The sequence below is a fragment of the Blennius ocellaris genome (genome assembly GCF_963422515.1).
Source record: "Blennius ocellaris genome assembly, chromosome: 19".
Classification (NCBI taxonomy): domain Eukaryota; kingdom Metazoa; phylum Chordata; class Actinopteri; order Blenniiformes; family Blenniidae; genus Blennius; species Blennius ocellaris.
Window position 1 is genome coordinate 5,653,091 of NC_137668.1, and position 20,564 is coordinate 5,673,654.

Genomic DNA, 20,564 nt, shown 5'->3' on the forward strand with positions numbered 1-20,564 from the left:
TGAACACAGAACCACACAAACACACAATATAAATAGCATTGAACCACATAAACACACAATATATACAACACAAACAAACAATATAAACAACATAGAACCAGCCAAATCAAACAACGAGCATAAAATAGACAAGGAGTAAGTCATGTCTTCAAAGTGAACATCCATCCATCTTCTCTCCCACTTCACCTGCTAGAGCCAATCCCAGCTCAACATGGCTGAGGGACGCTTCACCTGAGGCTGTACTATGTTGCTGGATTTAATCTTATCCAGGTAACTTCAGGATTAACTCTGGTTTTCTCTTATCTAAGTCATTTCCAGATTAACTCTGGTTTTCTCTACATGTTCTAGTCTTTATCTCCTCTTCTCTCCTCTTCTCTACATGTTCTAGTCTTTATCTCCTCTTCTCTACATGTTCTAGTCTTTATCTCCTCTTCTCTCTTTGTCTCTACATGTTCTAGTCTTTATCTCCTCTTCTCTACATGTTCTAGTCTTTATCTCCTCTTCTCTACATGTTCTAGTCTTTATCTCCTCTTCTCTCTTTGTCTCTACATGTTCTAGTCTTTATCTCCTCTTCTCTACATGTTCTAGTCTTTATCTCCTCTTCTCTACATGTTCTAGTCTTTATCTCCTCTTCTCTCCTCTTCTCTACATGTTGTAGTCTTTATCTCCTCTTCTCTCTTCTTCTCTACATGTTCTAGTCTTTATCTCCTCTTCTCTCCTCTTCTCTACATGTTCTAGTCTTTATCTCCTCTTCTCTACATGTTGTAGTCTTTATCTCCTCTTCTCTCTTCTTCTCTACATGTTCTAGTCTTTATCTCCTCTTCTCTCCTCTTCTCTACATGTTGTAGTCTTTATCTCCTCTTCTCTCTTCTTCTCTACATGTTCTAGTCTTTATCTCCTCTTCTCTCCTCTTCTCTACATGTTCTAGTCTTTATCTCCTCTTCTCTCTTCTTCTCTACATGTTCTAGTCTTTATCTCCTCTTCTCTCTTCTTCTCTACATGTTCTAGTCTTTATCTCCTCTTCTCTACATGTTCTAGTCTTTATCTCCTCTTCTCTCCTCTTCTCTCCATGATCTCGTCTTTAGCTCTTCTCTCTTCTTCTCTCCATGCTCTCGTCTTTATCTCCTCTGCTCGTTTCTTCTCCCCATGCTATAGTATTTTAAGATATTAACAGAGATTAAAGCAACACCATATTTGTGAGCCCAAAAAGTTCTGCAGGATATGATATTAACACGTGAACATTATCAAATATTACCTCAGATCATCCAGCAAATTGTCTTTCTTTCTTGTTCTCTGTGCAGTCTCTGAACTCTGTACATTACTTTAGTTTAGTTGTCTCTTGTGTGCATTTCTTTATGCTGCATTGGTGTTCTTAATAATAGTTAACAGTTTTACTTTGGTGGTCCTTTCTTGTCACCATGCACTATTATTTGCCTCTTCTTTGGCTTCTAAGCCCCATCTCTTTAAAAGAAATCTGACTGCTTACATTCTCTGAACTATATAGTAGGCCTGCAACGATAAACAAATTATTGCCGATAAACAATATTATTGTCCCCAAAAATGTTTGTAGACCAAATTAGCCACCAATGTAATGATGTCATAATAATGCTATAATAATAAAGTATACTCTTTCATATGCAATATTTTTTTTTATTTCTCATTCTTTAGCATTGTAATTGGAACAAGAACAATGTTTAAATAATTTAAATAAATACAACAAATAAAAACTGCACTTGAATAAAAATCACATCAACAAACAATAAAAGACCAGACTCTCAACACTCAACCAAAATATCAATCAATCTTTATTTATATTTATACTTTTTATACATGAAAGTAACACAAAGTGCTTCAACAAGAATTATATAAAACCACACACACACCCATGACAATAATTAATATTAAATTACAGAAACTCCCAGCTGTAAACACTGGGTGGAGTGTTATGTTTGGGTGAGCACGAAAGTTTGTTGTGTTGCCGGTACTTTTGCACAAATTGTGCGCACTGGCTGGTGTGTGTTGATAGCTGGTCCGTGCTGATGGGTTCACCTTGCTCCTTTGGTTTGAAACCGAAATATTCCCACACCAGAGCCCTCCTCAGACAGACCTCCTCAGACAGACCTCCTCAGACAGACCTCCCCAGCGCTCCTCAGACAGACCTCCTCAACGCTGTAAAGACAGACCTCCCCAGCCCTCCTCAGACAGACCTCCTCAACGCTGTAAAGACAGACCTCCCCGGCCCTCCTCAGACAGACCTCCTCAACGCTGTAAAGACAGACCTCCTCAGACAGACCTCCTCAACGCTGTTAAGACAGACCTCCTCAGACAGACCTCCTCAACGCTGTTAAGACAGACCTCCTCAGACAGACCTCCTCAACTCTGTTAAGACAGACATTCTCAGACAGACCTCCTCAACGCTGTTAAGACAGACCTCCTCAGACAGACCTCCTCAACGCTGTTAAGACAGACATTCTCAGACAGACCTCCTCAGACAGACCTCCCCAGCCCTCCTCAGACAGACCTCCTCAACGCTGTTAAGACAGACCTCCTCAGACAGACCTCCTCAACGCTGTTAAGACAGACCTCCTCAGACAGACCTCCTCAACGCTGTTAAGACAGACCTCCTCAGACAGACCTCCTCAACGTTGTTAAGACAGACCTCCTCAGACAGACCTCCTCAACGCTGTTAAGACAGACATTCTCAGACAGACCTCCCCAGCCCTCCTCAGACAGACCTCCTCAACGCTGTTAAGACAGACATTCTCAGACAGACCTGCTCAGCCCTCCTGAGACAGACCTCCTCAGACAGACCTCCTCAGACAGACCTCCTCAACGCTGTTAAGACAGACCTCCTCAGACAGACCTCCTCAGACGGACCTCCTCAACGCTGTTAAGACAGACATTCTCAGACAGACCTCCTCAACGCTGTTAAGACAGACCTCCTCAGACAGACCTCCTCAACGCTGTTAAGACAGACATTCTCAGACAGACCTCCTCAGACAGACCTCCTCAACGCTGTTAAGACAGACATTCTCAGACAGACCTGCTCAGCCCTCCTGAGACAGACCTCCTCAGACAGACCTCCTCAGCCCTGCCAAGACAGACCTCCTCAGATAGACCTCCTCAACCCTGCCAAGACACACCTCCTCAGACAGACCTCCCCGGCCCTCCTCAGCCAGACCTCCTCAACGCTGTTAAGACAGACCTCCTCAGACAGACCGCCTCAACGCTGTTAAGACAGACCTCCTCAGACAGACCTCCTCAACGCTGTTAAGACAGACATTCTCAGACAGACCTGCTCAGCCCTCCTGAGACAGACCTCCTCAGCCCTGCCAAGACAGACCTCCTCAGACAGACCTCCTCGGCCCTGCCAAGACAGACCTCCTCAACCCTGCCAAGACACACCTCCTCAGACAGACCTCCCCGGCCCTCCTCAGCCAGACCTCCTCAACGCTGTTAAGACAGACCTGCTCAGCCCTCCTCCGACAGACCTCTTTAGACAGATGTCAGTGTTAATCTTAGATATGTAAAGCTAGTAATTCCAACAGATTAAACAATATCACCTACTACTAATATCTTCAGATTACATTGAAGATTATACATATAAAGACTCCCCCACCACAGAGAGAGAGTCAGGGAGCCAAAGACAGAGAGGGAAGGGGCGAGTGAGCGGAACGTGGAGAGAGGGAGAACAAGACAGAGGAGGAGAGATGGAGAGTGAGTGAGAAAGAGAGAGAGAGAGCGAGAGAAAGAAAGGTCATCTGTAACTTCCAGCAGAGAGCCTGAAAAGGTCGACTCACTATGGACTACAGGCTACAACACACTAATACACAACAACAAAATACACATTTTGCACAGAAACACAATCACAAACAGTCAGAGTGACATAGGAAAGAACAAGGAGTACTTTTACTAACGTGCAATAGAGATGGTGAAAGACTTCCGAAGGAAGGCGCTGACACACACTCCCGACGAACATCCCGGGTTTGGACTTGGAGACAGTGGACACCTCCAAGCACCTGGGTGTTTTCCTCAACAATAAACTCACCTGGACCACCAACAAAGATGTCCTGTACAAGATAGGCCAAAGCCAACTCTACCTGCTGAGAGACTGCAGGACTCTGTTAAAAACGTTTTATGACTGTGGTAGCTTCAGCTACCCTCTATGCATTGTCTGCTGGCATTTCTCTGCTAAAGTCAGGGGCCGGATCAGACTGAACAAACTGGTTCGGAGGTCTGGTTCTGTCATGGAGACCTGATTCAGACAGTCAGGGACAGGATCAGACTGAACAGACTGCTCAGGAGGGCTGGTTCTGTCCTGGAGACCTGATTCAGACAGTCGGGGACAGGATCAAACTGAACAAACTGGTTCGGAGGTCTGGTTCTGTCGTGGAGACCTGATTCAGACAGTCAGGGACAGGTTCAGACTGAACAAACTGGTTCGGAGGTCTGGTTCTGTCGTGGAGACCTGATTCAGACAGTCAGGGACAGGTTCAGACTGAACAGACTGCTCGGGAGGGCTGGTTCTGTCCTGGAGACCTGGATCAGACAGTCAGGGAGTTGGGTGAAAAGAGGATCCTGTCCAAGCTGAAATCCATCCTTCAAGGACAACACCTCTCATCCCCTAGCCCACACTGTGATAGAATAAACCTGCTCTACTGTAGGAGCATGAACCAGTAGCATTAACCATTAGCATGAACCAGTATCATGAACCAGAAGGAGCATTAACCGGAAGGAGCATTAACAAGCTCTTCTGTAGGCTCATGAACCAGTAGCATTAACCAGAAGGAGTGTTAACCAGCTCCTTCAATGGCAGACTGCTGCAGCCACCATCCATGAAGGAGCTACCATGGGTCATTCATACCTGCTACTGAGAGTCAGTTCAACCACAATAACTGATTAATACACTGTTTAATTATTACTGCCTTGTACTGCTGCACCACAAATATTGTAAATATTATTAATACTATTGAATACTGTCCCCCATGTATTTCCATGGCTATATATGCATATGTATACATACATATTAGGGATCCATCCATCCATCCATCCATTTTCTGCTGCTTATCCAGGCTGGGTGGTGGAGGCAGCAGTCCGAGCAGAGTTGCCCAGACTTCCCTCGCCCCAGACTCTTCCTCCAGCTCTTCAGGTGGCACCCCAAGGCGTTCCCAGGCCATCAGGACCATCAGGAGCACCTGGTGGAGGGTATAGAGCTGGTCCAGTGTTCCACCATCAGGAGAACCTGGTGGAGGGTATAGAGCTGGTCCAGTGTTCCACCATCAGGAGAACCTGGTGGAGGGTATAGAGCTGGTCCAGTGTTCCACCATCAGGAGAACCTGGTGGAGGGTATAGAGCTGGTCCAGTGTTCCACCACCAGGATAAAAACCGCATTGTTCCTCTTGGATCCGAGGTTGGACTAACGGCCGGACCCTCCTCTCCAGTACCCTGGAATAGACTTTCCTGGGGAGGCTGAGGAGTGTGATCCCTCTGTAGTTGCAACACACCCTCTGATCCCCCTTCTTAAAGAGAGGGACCACCACCCCGGTCTGCCAGTCCAGAGGTACCCCCCCCCCCCGCCCGCCACGCGATGTTGCAGAGACGAGTCAGCCATGACAGTCCCTGCACATCCAGAGACTTAAGGAACTCTGGGCGAATTAGGGATGTGGAGATTATTCGATATAAATTGGTATATCTGAAATGGAGATACATCGGTAAAATCCACGGTTGTATCGATTTTTTTTTCACGTTGTACTTTTTCCAAAAATACATCATGAAAATTCATTTTGTACATTGTATTTTTTTGCGTTGTATTCAATTCTATCCTGTGTTTCCGATGGCCCCATCAGCCAGGATGCACATTTCTCCGCCCGCTTGTCTCGCAGCATGGAAGTCCTGAGAGCAGCATAAAGCAGGTAGAGGAGATCTTTGATGCACCGAACCACTTAAAATCAGGCGTTTATAAGTACTTTAGCTTTCACAAGAAAGATGGTAAACTTGACAAGATGCAGGCGGTTTGTAAAGAATACCATGCTGCTAAACGTACACTGGTAACAAGTGTTCAGCACAACAGGTGATGTTGACAATATCACTATATTATTGTGACAGCAGAGGCAGTCTGCTTCTTCATGAACATGTGGACTAACTCATCCAACTGGGAAAAAAAAAAACTGGGGGAAAAAAGCCGTATGAAAAAAAACACTAAGTTAGGTGTTAGCTGTGAGTAGCATTTACAGACACATCTGTTTTCTAAAGTGTATTTTATTTTTCCTGTTATTTACATTGAATCTGACTCATTGAGAGTCAGACACTCAGTGAGAGTCAGTCTGTTTACAGCAGCTGCTTCTGACAAATAACAGTTGTGAAAGACCTACCATAATAGTAAAAGGTTATTATTATTCATATTATTTATATTAGGAATCTTAGTTTAGTATCAGTCTGGCAGACAGGAATATGGACATTGCACTTCTGAAAGTGTTACTTTAAGTTACTCATTGATAGTGATTTTTGTTGTTGTCTTACTGTTTACTGTTTATGTTGTGACAGTGTGATAAAACTAGCCCCACAAGAGAGGAACCGATTACTGTTCCTTATGTTGAATCTGGTTCCAAATCCTCATGCTGTGAAAAGGCCTGTTTTTTGTGTTGTGGTTTTTAAGAGGACAAAAAGAAGAAGCATGAAGTGAATCACAGTTCTCGTAGATTATAAGCAAAAGGTGAATTTTCTGTTAAATGTGCTGCTGATGAGGATTGCCTCTGGTATCATTCTTATTTTCCATTTACATTTTGGGTCAAATTTTTTTCACATCATGTTGAATCATATCGTATTGCACCTAATCTCATTGTATCGCATTGTGTAGAATTGAATCACCATCAAATTAATATGAAATCAAATGGGGAACATCGGCTCATATCGCAAGGGGATTCAATGAATCGCTAACGTATCCTATCACTGGCATTGGATCGAGATTTGTATCAAATCGTTGTCAGTGATAGATATTCACAAGCCTAATGCATATATATTTATCTAATTACCTATTTATATATACATAGTCTATTCTCTTGTGTGCAAGTATCCTGCCTGTCTTTAAGTATCTATCCAATGTGGAGCTGCTTTGATGACTGAATTCCCCTATTTGGGATTAATAAAGCCCGATCTTATCTTCTACGTTTCAGTATATTAAAATAGGGTTGGGGTCAGTGGCTGAGTCCGGGGACTTGAAGCACCAGTTTGACATGAATGAATGAAATCAACGTGTTTTCACCTCCAAATAATCCAAAAATCTCAGCCACTCTTTGACCTCTTGTAATCTCGAACAATCTCCAAGCTCATTCTTGTTTTCCCACGGTTGCACTCTGACACACATTGAGCCAATCATTAATCAGTGTCCGAGGCACATTAAGAACAATGCTGCCCAAGGACATAGACGCTGACTATGATCCAAATACCTCAAAGATGTACAGTATTAGAAGGCAGGGTTGCTGCACAGGAAAGACGGGAATCCTGACCAATCAGGGGGGTCCAGACAAATCAGAGGAGGTTTGACAAGAGGAGTCAAGACAAATCAGAGATCTGACCAATCAGAAAAGGTCTGAACAATCAGGAGTCCTGACCAAACAAAGGACTTGTGACCAATCAGAGCACTTCTGACCAAATACAGGAGTGCTGACCAATCAGAAAAGGTCTGACCGATCAGAGGAGTCCTTACCAATAAAAAAAAAGGTTGTCATTTTTCCATCATAGTGCAAAACTGTGTGGTATCAGTGTGTGTGTGTGTGTGTGTGTGTGTGTGTGTGTGTGTGTGTGTGTGTGTGTGTGTGTGTGTGTGTGTGTGTGTGTGTGTGTGTGTGTGTGTGTGTGTGTGTGTGTGTGTGTGTATACCTGTTCAATGCTGCTTTCTGTTTTCATTCTTGTTGTGGTTGATGTTGGTTGTTGTTATTGTGACTGCAGTAGAAATTGTTGTGGCTATTGGTTTTAGTTATTGTTGTGACTGTCGGTATTGTTAAGGTTGTTGTGGCTCTTACTAGGTTCTGAGCCCAAGCAGAGCTGGGTGAGACCCTGTTGGAATGCAATGAATATGAATATATATATTTTTTTTTTTTTTTATTGAAGAAACTAAAGTGTTTTTATGGAAAAAGTTATGTTGGTTGAATTCCGACATTACCCAAGCTTATACATTTACATTCTGCCGTTGATCAACCTAACCTGCTGTCTGTTTTGCCAAATGATACGGGATAGGGTTTAGTAAGGCTCATCATAAGGGTTAGGGTTAGAGTGAGGTAAGGCTCATCATAAGGGTTAGGGTTAGAGTGAGGTAAGGCTCATCATAAGGGTTAGGGTTAGAGTGAGGTAAGGCTCATCATAAGGGTTAGGGTTAGAGTGAGGTAAGGCTCATCATAAGGGTTAGGGTTAGAGTGAGGTAAGGCTCATCATAAGCCTTTACCGGTGTTCTCTTCACAGTGCTCCTGCCTGCTTCCTTCATTGCCCTGGCTGTCACACTTTCTTTAGCCGCTTTCTTCCTCTGGATATTCCCCTGAATTTCCTCATACCACCACCTGTTTTCCTCGCCTCCTTTCCTCTGACCACAAGAAACCCCAAACACCCTCTTGTCAGTTTCTCTCACTACCTTAGCTGCACTTCCCCAGTCCTCTGGTAGCTCCTCACTATCCCAAAGGGCCTGCAGCACTTCCTCCCCACATTACCTGCAAGTCCTCCTTTTTCAGCTTCCACTATTTAAACTTTGGCTCCATCTTCCCTCTCTTCCTCTTCCTTGTTTCCAACCTCTTTTTACAGCCTACCATCCTATGGTACCTTGCTACACTCTCTCCTGGCACCACTTCGTAATCTCTTTCAGGTGGCATCTCCTGCTCAGGATAGAATCCACCTGTGTGCAACTTCCTCCACTCATGTATGTATAGTATGTCACCCTAAAGCCCCATTGCCACTGCACAAAAAGGAAGGAATGGAGCAGTATAGAGCAGTATGGCAAAGCATAACCTGAGCCAAATCTGGTGTGTTTTCTCCACAGAAACTAAGGTTAAAATGTAGGCGGGGTTTAGAGCTCTCCAGATATGCGACATTGCAACAGTACTCTCAGCCAGGGCGGCTGATTTGCACCTTATGAATCCTCTGTTGTTGTTGTTTACATCCTCTGCTTAGCACTAGTTGTTTAGTTCACTTGTTTTGTTTTTGTTGCCGCCTCAGAGCTGCAGCTGCATCTTTGCATCCTTGCTAGTTCCAAGAGTCCCGACACCGGCTGGCCCCAGCTAAAGTGCACCAGAATGCGCTCCGGCTGCACAAAGCCGGTTGGCTTCAGTGCCGCGGCGTCACCGGCGACGTGACAGCTGCAATTTCCATGTTGGTTCCGAGAGAGCTGCAAGGCGAGGACCACTGCTTACAGCTTTAATTGTTGTGGTTGTTCTTATTGTAGTAGCCTGCTAGCTGAAGCTGTTTCGAACGTGACTCATTGAAGTTTCAATGGTATTTATAATTGTTCATCCAACAAGTTTTAAGTCAGAGAATGTGATTAATGTCAGAGGTTGAAGAAAATCTGAGATTTCGGAGGAGACAACCACATGTAAGCTGAAAATCTGCTGAGACAATTTAACACACACACAATGGTTAATCCTTGTCAAGATGTCAGTCTGGTTAGTCTTGTGGCCCAAATCCCCCGATCATATTCATAGGATTATTGTTTGAAGGAGTGTGTGTGTGTGTGTGTGTGTGTGTGTGTGTGTGTGTGTGTGTGTGTGTGTGTGTGTGTGTGTGTGTGTGTGTGTGTGTGTGTGTGTGTGTGTGTGTGTGTGTGTGTGTGTGTGTGTGTGTGTGTGTTGTAATCTCTTGAAGATGCGCTGACTCGCTAATCTGATGTTGCAGAATTATTTTGTTTAATGGGTGAAATCGTCCAGCCTGTCGTTGGAGCCTAGTGTGGGGTAACACCGCCCACCTCCATCCACTCTATTGGTCTTTGCACAGCGACCGCGCTTCTTGTCCCCCTGCTGGAAGAGGAAGCAATGACATTAGCAGTCTGGACTGGACCAACCCATTTTTGAAGACCACCCAAGGGTATTTCTTCATTGCTGCAGCACCTGAACACCTCTCAGGTCATTCTTTATTGCTGCAGCACCTGAACACCTCTCAGGTCATTCTTTATTGCTGCAGCACCTGAACACCTCTCAGGTCATTCTTTATTGCTGCAGCACCTGAACACCTCTCAGGCCATTAGTTTATTCCTGCAGCACCTGAACACCTCTCAGGTCATTCTTTATTGCTGCAGCACCTGAACACCTCTCAGGCCATTAGTTTATTCCTGCAGCACCTGAACACCTCTCAGGTCATTCGTTATTGCTGCAGCACCTGAACACCTCTCAGGTCATTCTTTATTCCTGCAGCACCTGAACACCTCTCAGGTCATTCTTTATTCCTGCAGCACCTGAACACCTCTCAGGTCATTCGTTATTCCTGCAGCACCTGAACACCTCTCAAGTCATTCTTTATTGCTGCAGCACCTGAACACCTCTCAAGTCATTCTTTATTGTTGCAGCACCTGAACACCTCTCGAGCCATTCTTTATTCCTGCAGCACCTGAACACCTCTCAGGTCATTCGTTATTGCTGCAGCACCTGAACACCTCTCAGGTCATTCTTTATTCCTGCAGCACCTGAACACCTCTCAGGTCATTCGTTATTCCTGCAGCACCTGAACACCTCTCAGGTCATTCGTTATTCCTGCAGCACCTGAACACCTCTCAAGTCATTCTTTATTGCTGCAGCACCTGAACACCTCTCAAGTCATTCTTTATTGTTGCAGCACCTGAACACCTCTCGAGCCATTCTTTATTCCTGCAGCACCTGAACACCTCTCAGGTCATTCGTTATTGCTGCAGCACCTGAACACCTCTCAGGTCATTCTTTATTCCTGCAGCACCTGAACACCTCTCAGGTCATTCGTTATTCCTGCAGCACCTGAACACCTCTCAGGTCATTCGTTATTCCTGCAGCACCTGAACACCTCTCAAGTCATTCTTTATTGTTGCAGCACCTGAACACCTCTCGAGCCATTCTTTATTCCTGCAGCACCTGAACACCTCTCGAGCCATTCTTTATTCCTGCAGCACCTGAACACCTCTCAGGCCGTGAGGTTAGTCCTGTAGCACCTGAACACCTCTCAGGCCATGAGGTTATTCCTGTAGCACCTGACCAACTCTCAGGTCATTAGTTTATTCATGCAGAACCTGAACACCTCTCAGGCCGTTACTTTATTCCTACAGCACCTGAACACCTCATAGGCCATTCTTTATTCTTGCACCACCTGAACACCTCTCAGTTCGTTCTTTATTCCTGCAGCACCTGAACATACCGTGCCTGTTTTGACTACTTGAAGGTTTCTTCATTTTTTGTTTTTTTTGGTGTGTTTGATTGACCCCATGGTGAGTTCGGGGACCGGAGGACATGGATCTCATCTCGTCGTTAAACAAAAGGAGCCTTAATCCTGCCTCCTCTAATCCACGCTGCGTCTTCAAGGCAATGGAACATTAATCCAGGGGGGTTCTGGGGCCCATCACAGCACTTCGGCCCCCAGGGAATCCTTTCTCCAGCAACTCTAATCCGACCCGAAGCGACAGCAAACGCAGCAGGGCTTTATGAAGCAGAAAAACGGCCACTTTGCTCCTTCTGAGGCAGCAGATGATTCAGGGCCTCGTGGATTTGTGGAAGATTAGAGAGACAAACAGCATCTAGCAACATCCCCAAAATACACACAAACACATATAGAAATATAGACACACCAATCCATCCCCTATACAACATGCTCCCAGAGCAACACCAGCACAGCTAGAAATACATCAAAGCCATAGCAATAACCAAAAAACACATAAATATACCTAAAAGCAAACACCCGATCATACATACAGAAAAACCTGAGACATGATTTCATTTCTGTTGTTTTGTGTTCCAAAGAACTGAAACGTGTACAACGGAACACAATGCAAGACAACACACACACTGTGACACACTGCTACACAATGTAACACGACACAACACATCAACACACACTGTGACACACCACTACACAATGTAACACACAACGTGACACTGCAACCCACACTGGACACACACAGCCACACGCTGTAACACTATTCAATATGACTGAGTTCTGCTAAAAGGCTAAAAGGAGCATCCTGAGAACTCGCAGTCATATGATCTTTCACACACACACACACACACACACACACACACACACACACACACACACACACACACACACACACACACACACACACACACACACACACACACACACACGGTTCATGGCTGTTTCAGCTCTTAAAGTCTGTTAAAATGTGTTGTGCTGGCCTGAAGGGGGCGCTACATGCACAGCTCCATAACACACACACACACACACACACACACACACACACACACACACACACACACACACACACACACACACACACACACACACACACACACACACACACGCACACACACACACACAGAGCCTCATTAAGACCCTGACGAGACAACAAAGAGCTGACTACACACACACACACAGGAAGAAGGGTGTTAAAGTCCTGAATCAGCGACAGAGGTGAACTTGGACACACCAGGTCATTGGGGAGTGTGTGTGTGTGTGTGTGTGTGTGTGTGTGTGTGTGTGTGTGTGTGTGTGTGTGTGTGTGTGTGTGTGTGTGTGTGTGTGTGTTGCTGAATTAACAGTGGTGCTGTAAGTACAGAGTAGACACTGTTCTCCCTCTGACACCCTGTTGTGGACTGTTCTGTTTGTCTTAAACCTACAAACTGACCACAACACACACACACACACACACACACACACACACACACACACACACACACACACACACACACACACACACACACACACACACACACACACACACACACACACACACTCATTTCCAGCAGTTTTCATTCCTATCTGATGACATCAGAGAGGTCATAGCCGAACCCCTCACCCTCAACACATCAGATCTCAAACGCAAACAGTTCATCATGTAGCCATCAAGGCCAGCTGTGACATCACTTCCTGTCAACAAGTTCTAACAAAATGTTCAGCAAGAGAAAAGTTTAAAAGAAGAGGAGGGGAAACGGGATGAGGAGAGGAGAGGAAACGGGATGAGAAGAGGAGAAACGGGATGGGAAGAGAGGAAACAGGGTGAAAGGAGAAGAGGAAACAGGATGAGAAGAGGAGAAACAGGATGAGCAGGGGAGAGAGAATGAGAAGAGGAGAAACAGGAAAAGAAGAGAAGAAACAGGATGAGAGGAGAAGAGAAAATGGGATGAGAAGAAGAGAAACAGGAAAAGAAGAGGCGAAACGGGATGAGAGGAGGGATAGGAGAAATGGGATGCGAAGATGAGAAACAGGATGAGTGGAGGAGAGGAGAGACAGGAGAGGATGAGAAACAGGATGAGAAGATGAGAAACAGGATGACAAGAAGAGAAACAGGATGAGAGGAGCGGAAACAGAATGAGATTAGGAGAAACAGGATGAGATTAGGGGAAACAGGATGAGAAACATGATGAGAAGATAAGAAACAGGATGAGATGAGAAATATAATGAGTTGAGGATATGATAAATAGGATGAGAGGATGATAAACAGGATGAGAGTAGAAGAGGAAACAGGATGAGAAGAGGAGAAACAGGATGAGAGAAGAGGAAACAGGATGAGAGAAGAGGAGAAACAGGAAGAGAACATGAGAGGAACAAGATGAGAAGAGAAGAAATGGGATGAGGAGATGAGAAACAGGATGAGTGGAAGAGACAAAAGATGACAAGATGAGAAACACGATGGGAGGAGAAACAGGGTGAGAAGAATAGAAACATAATAAGAAGAGGAGAAACCAAATGAGTGGAGATGAGAAACAGGATAAAAAGATGAGAAACAGGTTGAGAAGAAGATAAACAGGATGAGAAGAGGAGAAACAGAATGAGAGGAGAAACAGAATGAGAGGGGGAGAGGAAACAGGATGAGAAGAGGAGAAACAGGATGAGAGGAGAAATAGGATGAGGAGGATAGGAGAAACAGGATCAGAGGAGGAGAGGAGAAATGGGATGAGAAGATGAGAAACAGGATGAGTGGAGGAGATGAGAAATGGGATGATAAAATGGAAAAATAGGATGAGAAGAGGAGAAACAGGATGAGAAGTGGTGAAACAAGATGAGAAGAGGAGAGGAGAAACATGATGAGAAGAGAAGATGAGGAAAAGAGGAGGATAAACTGGAAAAAGAGAAGCGGAGGGAGAAACGGGATGCGAGGAGAGGAGACGCAAGATGTGAAGAGGATAAACAAGATGAGAAGAGAAGAGGAGAATGAGAAGAGGAGGAAAAGAGGAGAAGAAACGGTAAGAAGAGAAGAGTAGAGAAGCAGGATGGAGGCGTGGAGAAGCAAAACGTGAAGAGGATAAACAAGATGAGAAGAGAAGAGGAGGAAAAGAGGAGAAGAGTAGAGAAGAACAAGAGGAGAAGAGCAGAGGTGTAGAAGAGCAGGAAAAGGAGGAAAAGGAGGACCGGAGAATGAAAAGGAGGAGGAGAGAAGAAGAGAAAAGATGGGAGGATACGGAGGAAGAGGAGGAGATTTTCCAGTTGGAAACTTGGAAGCCGACAGAGAAACTCCCATGTTCGCCTTCCTCCCGGACCCCCCCCCGGTCCCCCCCCCCCCCCCCCTCAAACCCCCTCGCCCCCCCCCCCTCAAACCCCCTCGGACCCCCCGGACCCCCCGGTCCCCCTGACCTGGTAAAGAGTCGGCCCCTGCGCCTTGTGGTCCCGGGGACAGCAGCAGCAGCAGCAGGAAACTTCGTTCCATGATCCTCCGGAGCGCGAGGCGCACAACTCCCAGACTTTTGCACCTCCTCCTGTCTCCTCCCGTCTCCTCCTGTCTCCTCCGGCTTCACCTCCTGCTCCCCCTTCTTCTGCTGGACTTTGACTGTCACGCGAACACGCTCACATGCGCTCAGGTGAGCTGCCGGCACAGGTAGCAGTGCGCGGACAGGCGGCCGTCTGAAGACTGAGTCCGCGAGCCCGAGGAGCAACTCCGCTGACGTCACAGGGGGAGGAGGGAGAGAGAGAGCGAGAGAGAGAGAGAGAGAGAGAGAGAGAGAGAGAGAGAGAGAGAAGGGGACAACAGACAAATATACGGACAGATACAGACAGACACAGAGGAACAGACACTTTTCAATTTCTGTTTTATTTAAATGTTTTTATGTAGTTTTAGATCGCACTGCATTCATCCAGAGGAGGGTGCATATTGCATGCTTTTTGGACTGTGGAGGAAACAGAGTACCTGGAGGGAACACACACACACACACACACACACACACACACACACACACACACACACACACACACACACACACACACACACACACACACGCACTAACGGAGAAAATGCAAACTCCACACAGAAAAGCGTCGACCTTCTTACTGAGGTGAGAGTGCGAACCACTGCCCCCCGTGTGGCCTGTTATATATTTCTATATATTCTTTGTCTTTTACTTTGTTTGATACAACTTGTATGGTAACAGTTACACCGTGTGTGTGCGTGTGCGTGTGCGCGCGCTCTGGGAGCCACTTTTCATTACACCCAGACCCCTGAAGACTCCGTGATAGTGCAGTAGCTCTTATTGTGAAAATCCCCATTGGTCCAACTTTTCCTTTTGAAGTTCCTCTAAGTTCTTATCAAGATGGTATTTGATGCAAACAACTTGTTCAGACATATTTTTTTCTTGTTTGTGACATAATGAAATCGAGTACTTAGCCTAAAAAAACGTTTTTTTGTTTTGTTTATTGCATTAACTTAAATGTGCAAAATTTCTTTTTTTTTATTATTTTTTTTTAAGAAAACTAAACCAGTTGTACTGCCGAGATATAAACTGAAATAAATAAAGCTGCACTATTACCACAGTCATAGAAACTGTAGAAGAAACCTGAGCTGGACATTTAATAGTTTAATTCAGCTAATCTTTAGAGATCAATTTGTCAATTATTGCATATAAGGTACTCAGTCACTCAGGAAAGAAATTTTTGTATTAAACCCTTCCCTTACTTATGTGCAGGTGGCCAATTATTTTATTTCCGTGCAACTATTATTGTTTTTACTTTACATCTGAATGTGTCATGTCATTTTAATTACCTTTGTGTAAAAGTATTTGACTGAGCTGACCATGAACTCATCATGAGGCATGTGGCGGGGTTGTACTCCAGTTCAAAATAATAATAGCCACGATCGATATGACAAGTCAACTTTTTCTTTCTTTGTCCCAAAAATAGTGCCAGTGCCCAATTTTTACCGTGGAAATAATATATTTACACACAACCTGATCTCAACTCTACATTCAGTTGATCAGTTTGAGGAATGTCCTTTTTCAACACCTGTTGCTTCCACATACAACTCCAGAGTAGGTCTCCCTTCATGCAGCTTCCCAACCTGCTTTTAACAGGTAAACCTCTCCCGGGGGTGTGCTAAACTTAAATCAACCAATCATCAAGAAAGAAAGAAAAAATTCACCCTCAAAAAACCCTCCTTGCGACGATGTCAACTCCTGATGGGTTAATGAGGCTCTGACGTATTGCAGCACATGACCCAGACACTGTTGATACTGTTGGTCCTGTGTAGCTCGAGATCTGTTCCTCTATACTGACACCTGCTGGATCTTAACAATCATTGCAGGAATCCAAGTTGAGTATGTCAGTTGAGAGATCCAAATGACATACTGATTCAATGAGGTAGTATATTCCATATTAGCTAAGTTATAGTTTCTATATTGTGTATATATTTATTTAAGATCAATATACGTTTGATATATTTATAATATGCAATTAATAAAGTTGGAAAATCAAAGGGGAAGTGTATTGAATGTGATGTTGCTTATGTACTTGTCTTTGGGGCATGGGGGATTTTTTAATACATACATTTTATGATTTCTTTACTGATTAATATAGGATGTATGCAATGCAAAACTGAAAGCAAAATTTGATTACTTGTTTCAGATTAAATCATGTGTGGTGCTGCATTGGTCGCAAGACACTTTAATATGGCCAGTCTGAAAAATGAAACCAAGTTAAACCAAAAGCAAATCCATATATTTAAATTGAATATTAAATGAATTAAATACATCAACTACTTCTCTAAACATTTTTCGATATAAACCTTTTTGGACGGCAAAGCATATGATGGTTCGAGGACCTAAAGCATTTTCCTGAAGGCCTCACGCTCAACAATGCTGAGGGGTTCAGTCCTTGATGATGAAATGTACAACTCCCCTGGTCCAACACTTCCTGGAAGCTTGATGGTCAAAAGTGAAATAATAACAATAAAAAAGTATGTATTAGTTATTAACATAGCAACCATGAAGAAGTTGTAAAATGTATGTATACTCAGGATATGGAACTGAATCAATATGAATCGGTATCTAGGTACAAACGTGTGCGATGCGAGTGTATCGTGCCTTCACTGTGCGTCGCTGCATTTTACAGGTGAAATGGAGATACATCGGTCACTGCGTGCCTGCATCGCTAAAATCTACCATTGTATCAATTTAGGTTTGCGATATAGGTTTAATGGATCTAGTTATATTAATAATAACCGCATAGAGATAACCAGGAGTCAGTGTTCGAATCTCAAACACCAAATAAGCAATAATCATCACTCACCATGAGATGTCATAATAAAACGATACATCGGTTGTTGTTGTTCAGAGCGAAGCCATCGGTGATTTTTTTTTTTGCAAAAAGGGCTCCATGTTTGAATACTATTAGTAAGTTACACAGTCACCAGGAAAAATGCACCGTAATAACAGGAAGTTGTAAGTTCAAAGGTTAATGCATGTGCTGCAGCGATTGGTTGAATCACATCACACAGCTTTTTAATTAAAGAAAATGCATGTTTTATTGGTGTATTAATTAATTAAATTAAAAAAGAGGAGAGGAGAGGAGAGGAGAGGAGAGGAGAGGAGGGGAGAGCAGAGGAGAGGAGAGGAGAGGAGAGGAGGGGAGAGGAGAGGAGAGGAGAAGAGAGGAGAGGAGAGGAGGGGAGAGGAGGGGAGGGGAGAGGAGAGGAGAGGAGGGGAGAGGAGAGCAAAGGAGAGGAGAGGAGGGGAGAGGAGAGGAGAGGAGAGGAGAGGAGGGGAGGGGAGGGGAGGGGAGAGGAGAGGAGAGGAGGGGAGAGGAGAGGAGAGGAGGGGAGAGGAGAGGAGGGGAGAGGAGAGGAGAAGAGGGGAGGGGAGGGGAGGGGAGGGGAGGGGAGGGGAGGGGAGGGGAGAGGAGAGGAGAGGAGAGGAGAGGAGAGGAGGGGAGAGCAGAGGAGAGGAGGGGAGAGCAGAGGAGAGGAGAGGAGAGGAGAGGAGAGGAGGAGAGGAGAGGAGGGGAGAGCAGAGAAGAGGAGGGGAGAGCAGAGGAGAGGAGAGGAGAGGAGAGGAGAGGAGGAGAGGAAAGACAGAGATAGACTGGGTGGGGAGAAAGGTACAATACCCTTGTTAGTGCTACATACCTGTGTATATATTTTTTTTAATACAGTAATCACAGTGATCCAAATATTTTCCAACTGTCATGAGATTAAACCAGCCTGAGCAACAACAAAACAAAAAGCATAACAACAACAACAATGATAACAAAAGCAAAAACAAAATGACACAAAACAAGGAACAAAAAACATGATTTAATAATTGAAAGAACAAAAGTAGAAAATAAGAAAAATCAGCAGCAAATCTCATCAATGAGGAGTGGAAGTGTGTGTGTGTGTGTGTGTGTGTGTGTGTGTGTGTGTGTGTGTGTGTGTGTGTCCACTGGATGTGAATGGAACTGTTGTGGGGGGGCCCACAGCACCACCTCGGGGGCCGAGGCCACCAGGGCCGGACGCCGCCACTCCGGCACCGGGCAGCTCCCCGGACTCGGGGACGCCCCAACAAACCCCCCTGGAGAACCACGGCCCCCCTAGAAGGCACCAGACGGAGAGCGCAGAGAGGACCCCCCCCCAGGCCAGAGGGGCCCACAAGAGAAGGATAAAGGGCGCAGAGCCCCAGGCCCCGACCAGAACCGCCAAGCCTGCCAGGCCACGTGGGCAGGGAGCCCCCCCCACCGATACCAGCCGCGGAGCTCGTAGGATGCATGTAGAGGTGTGTATTTGTGTTTTGAAGAGGTTGTAGGGATTTACTACCTCATATGGATCACTATTTATGTTGTGGCTGGCTATCTATAATGATTAATAATTATCAAAGATAGTTATTAATAATGTTATTGAAATTTAATCTGATGTGTATCAGAACCTCAGAGCTCCACCTGTCTAAACAGGAAATGATAGTCAGTTCAGTTCTATCAGTCTCATAAGATATACTAAACAGTTAATCAGAAAGTTGAATTAATAGTTAAATTAATTACAATTACCAGAATTAACAGTAAAGGTTGAAGGATTTTGGAGTTCTTGACACAGAAGAGTCGACATTTCATTCTCCTTTGTGCTCATTAATAAAACAGCAAGTATGATTCCAAACATTATATTTATTAACAATGAAAACAAATAAACACAGATTCTAACTACCTATATACAGCTGGGTGTGTGTGTGTGTGTGTGTGTGTGTGTGTGTGTGTGTGTGTGTGTGTGTGTGTGTGTGTGTGTGTGTGTGTGTGTGTGTGTGTGTGTGTGTGTGTGTGTGTGTGTGTGTGTGTGTGTGTGTGGAGAGAACAGAGAGAGAGAGAGAGAGTTAGAGTGTGTGTGTGAGACGTGTGATGAACTACAAAACAAGATGGCGGATCACAAGAAACTACATTCCAATGGAGGTTATCAGAGAGCAGGAAGTCTGTCCTGGGTCTCCACCATGTGCTGGAGAACAATGGAACATGGAAGCTAGTCTTTAGCGTCTGCTTCCTGTGTGTCTCTGCTAAAGGACCATTCCTAGAACGACTTGATGTGAATGAGACTTGTTTTGTAAAACGTCAGGAGTCGTCAGATGGTGTTCAGTTACTGTGTGATGTTGTCTTTGATGTGATATGTGTAGGATTGTGAGTTAACTAGTTAGTAAAGCAAAGATTAGCATGCAGACCCTGTGTCTGTGGCAGAGCTAACGTTGGTTTACAGGTTGATCACTGCTCCTAATATCATTATCTATAGAACTCAATCACTGTAACAGAATCAACACATCTTCATAAAGTTAAACAGTTCTATCATAGCATCAGGTTTAACTAATCTCAGGTAAAGCCCAGTTGTTGTTCCCACTTCCTTGAAGGAGTTCAGTTGTTGTCCTGCTGGAGGGAAGCTGGTGTCTTCTCCTGTAGTTAGCACCTCCTGCTAACTGTGGTTGCTGGTTCTGCAGGCTGAGGAGAAGAAGATGAAGTTGATGTTTCAGGAGTCCTTCTTTGCAGCTCCTGGTTGTTCCTTTTGTCCAGACTGAGGAGCTGGTCGCTCAGGTCTGTGATGGTTTTCCTGCTGGTTGAGGAAAACACAAAGAAGTTCTGTGAGGCGTCGTTTCCCTGGTCCGTCCTGGAGGAACTGGTTGGTTTTCCTGGTTGATGGGAGATCAGACTCTGGGTGCTGGTCTCTGGATCAGGGGAAGGTCTGA

General features: G+C 44.8%; 1 protein-coding gene across 2 annotated transcripts in view; it reads right to left on the reverse strand.

The window, feature by feature from the left end:
- Positions 1 to 15,023, reverse strand: part of LOC308144321 (receptor-type tyrosine-protein phosphatase mu-like) — a 127,111-nt gene extending 112,088 nt beyond the window's left edge. For both annotated transcript variants that reach the window (XM_080515412.1, XM_080515411.1), the window contains exon 1: positions 14,746 to 15,023. In XM_080515412.1, the coding sequence (XP_080371538.1) occupies positions 14,746 to 14,818 (73 nt within the window). In that variant the 5' untranslated portion in view covers positions 14,819 to 15,023. The remainder of the gene's footprint in view (positions 1 to 14,745) is intronic.
- Between the last annotated feature and the right edge of the window lie 5,541 nt (positions 15,024 to 20,564).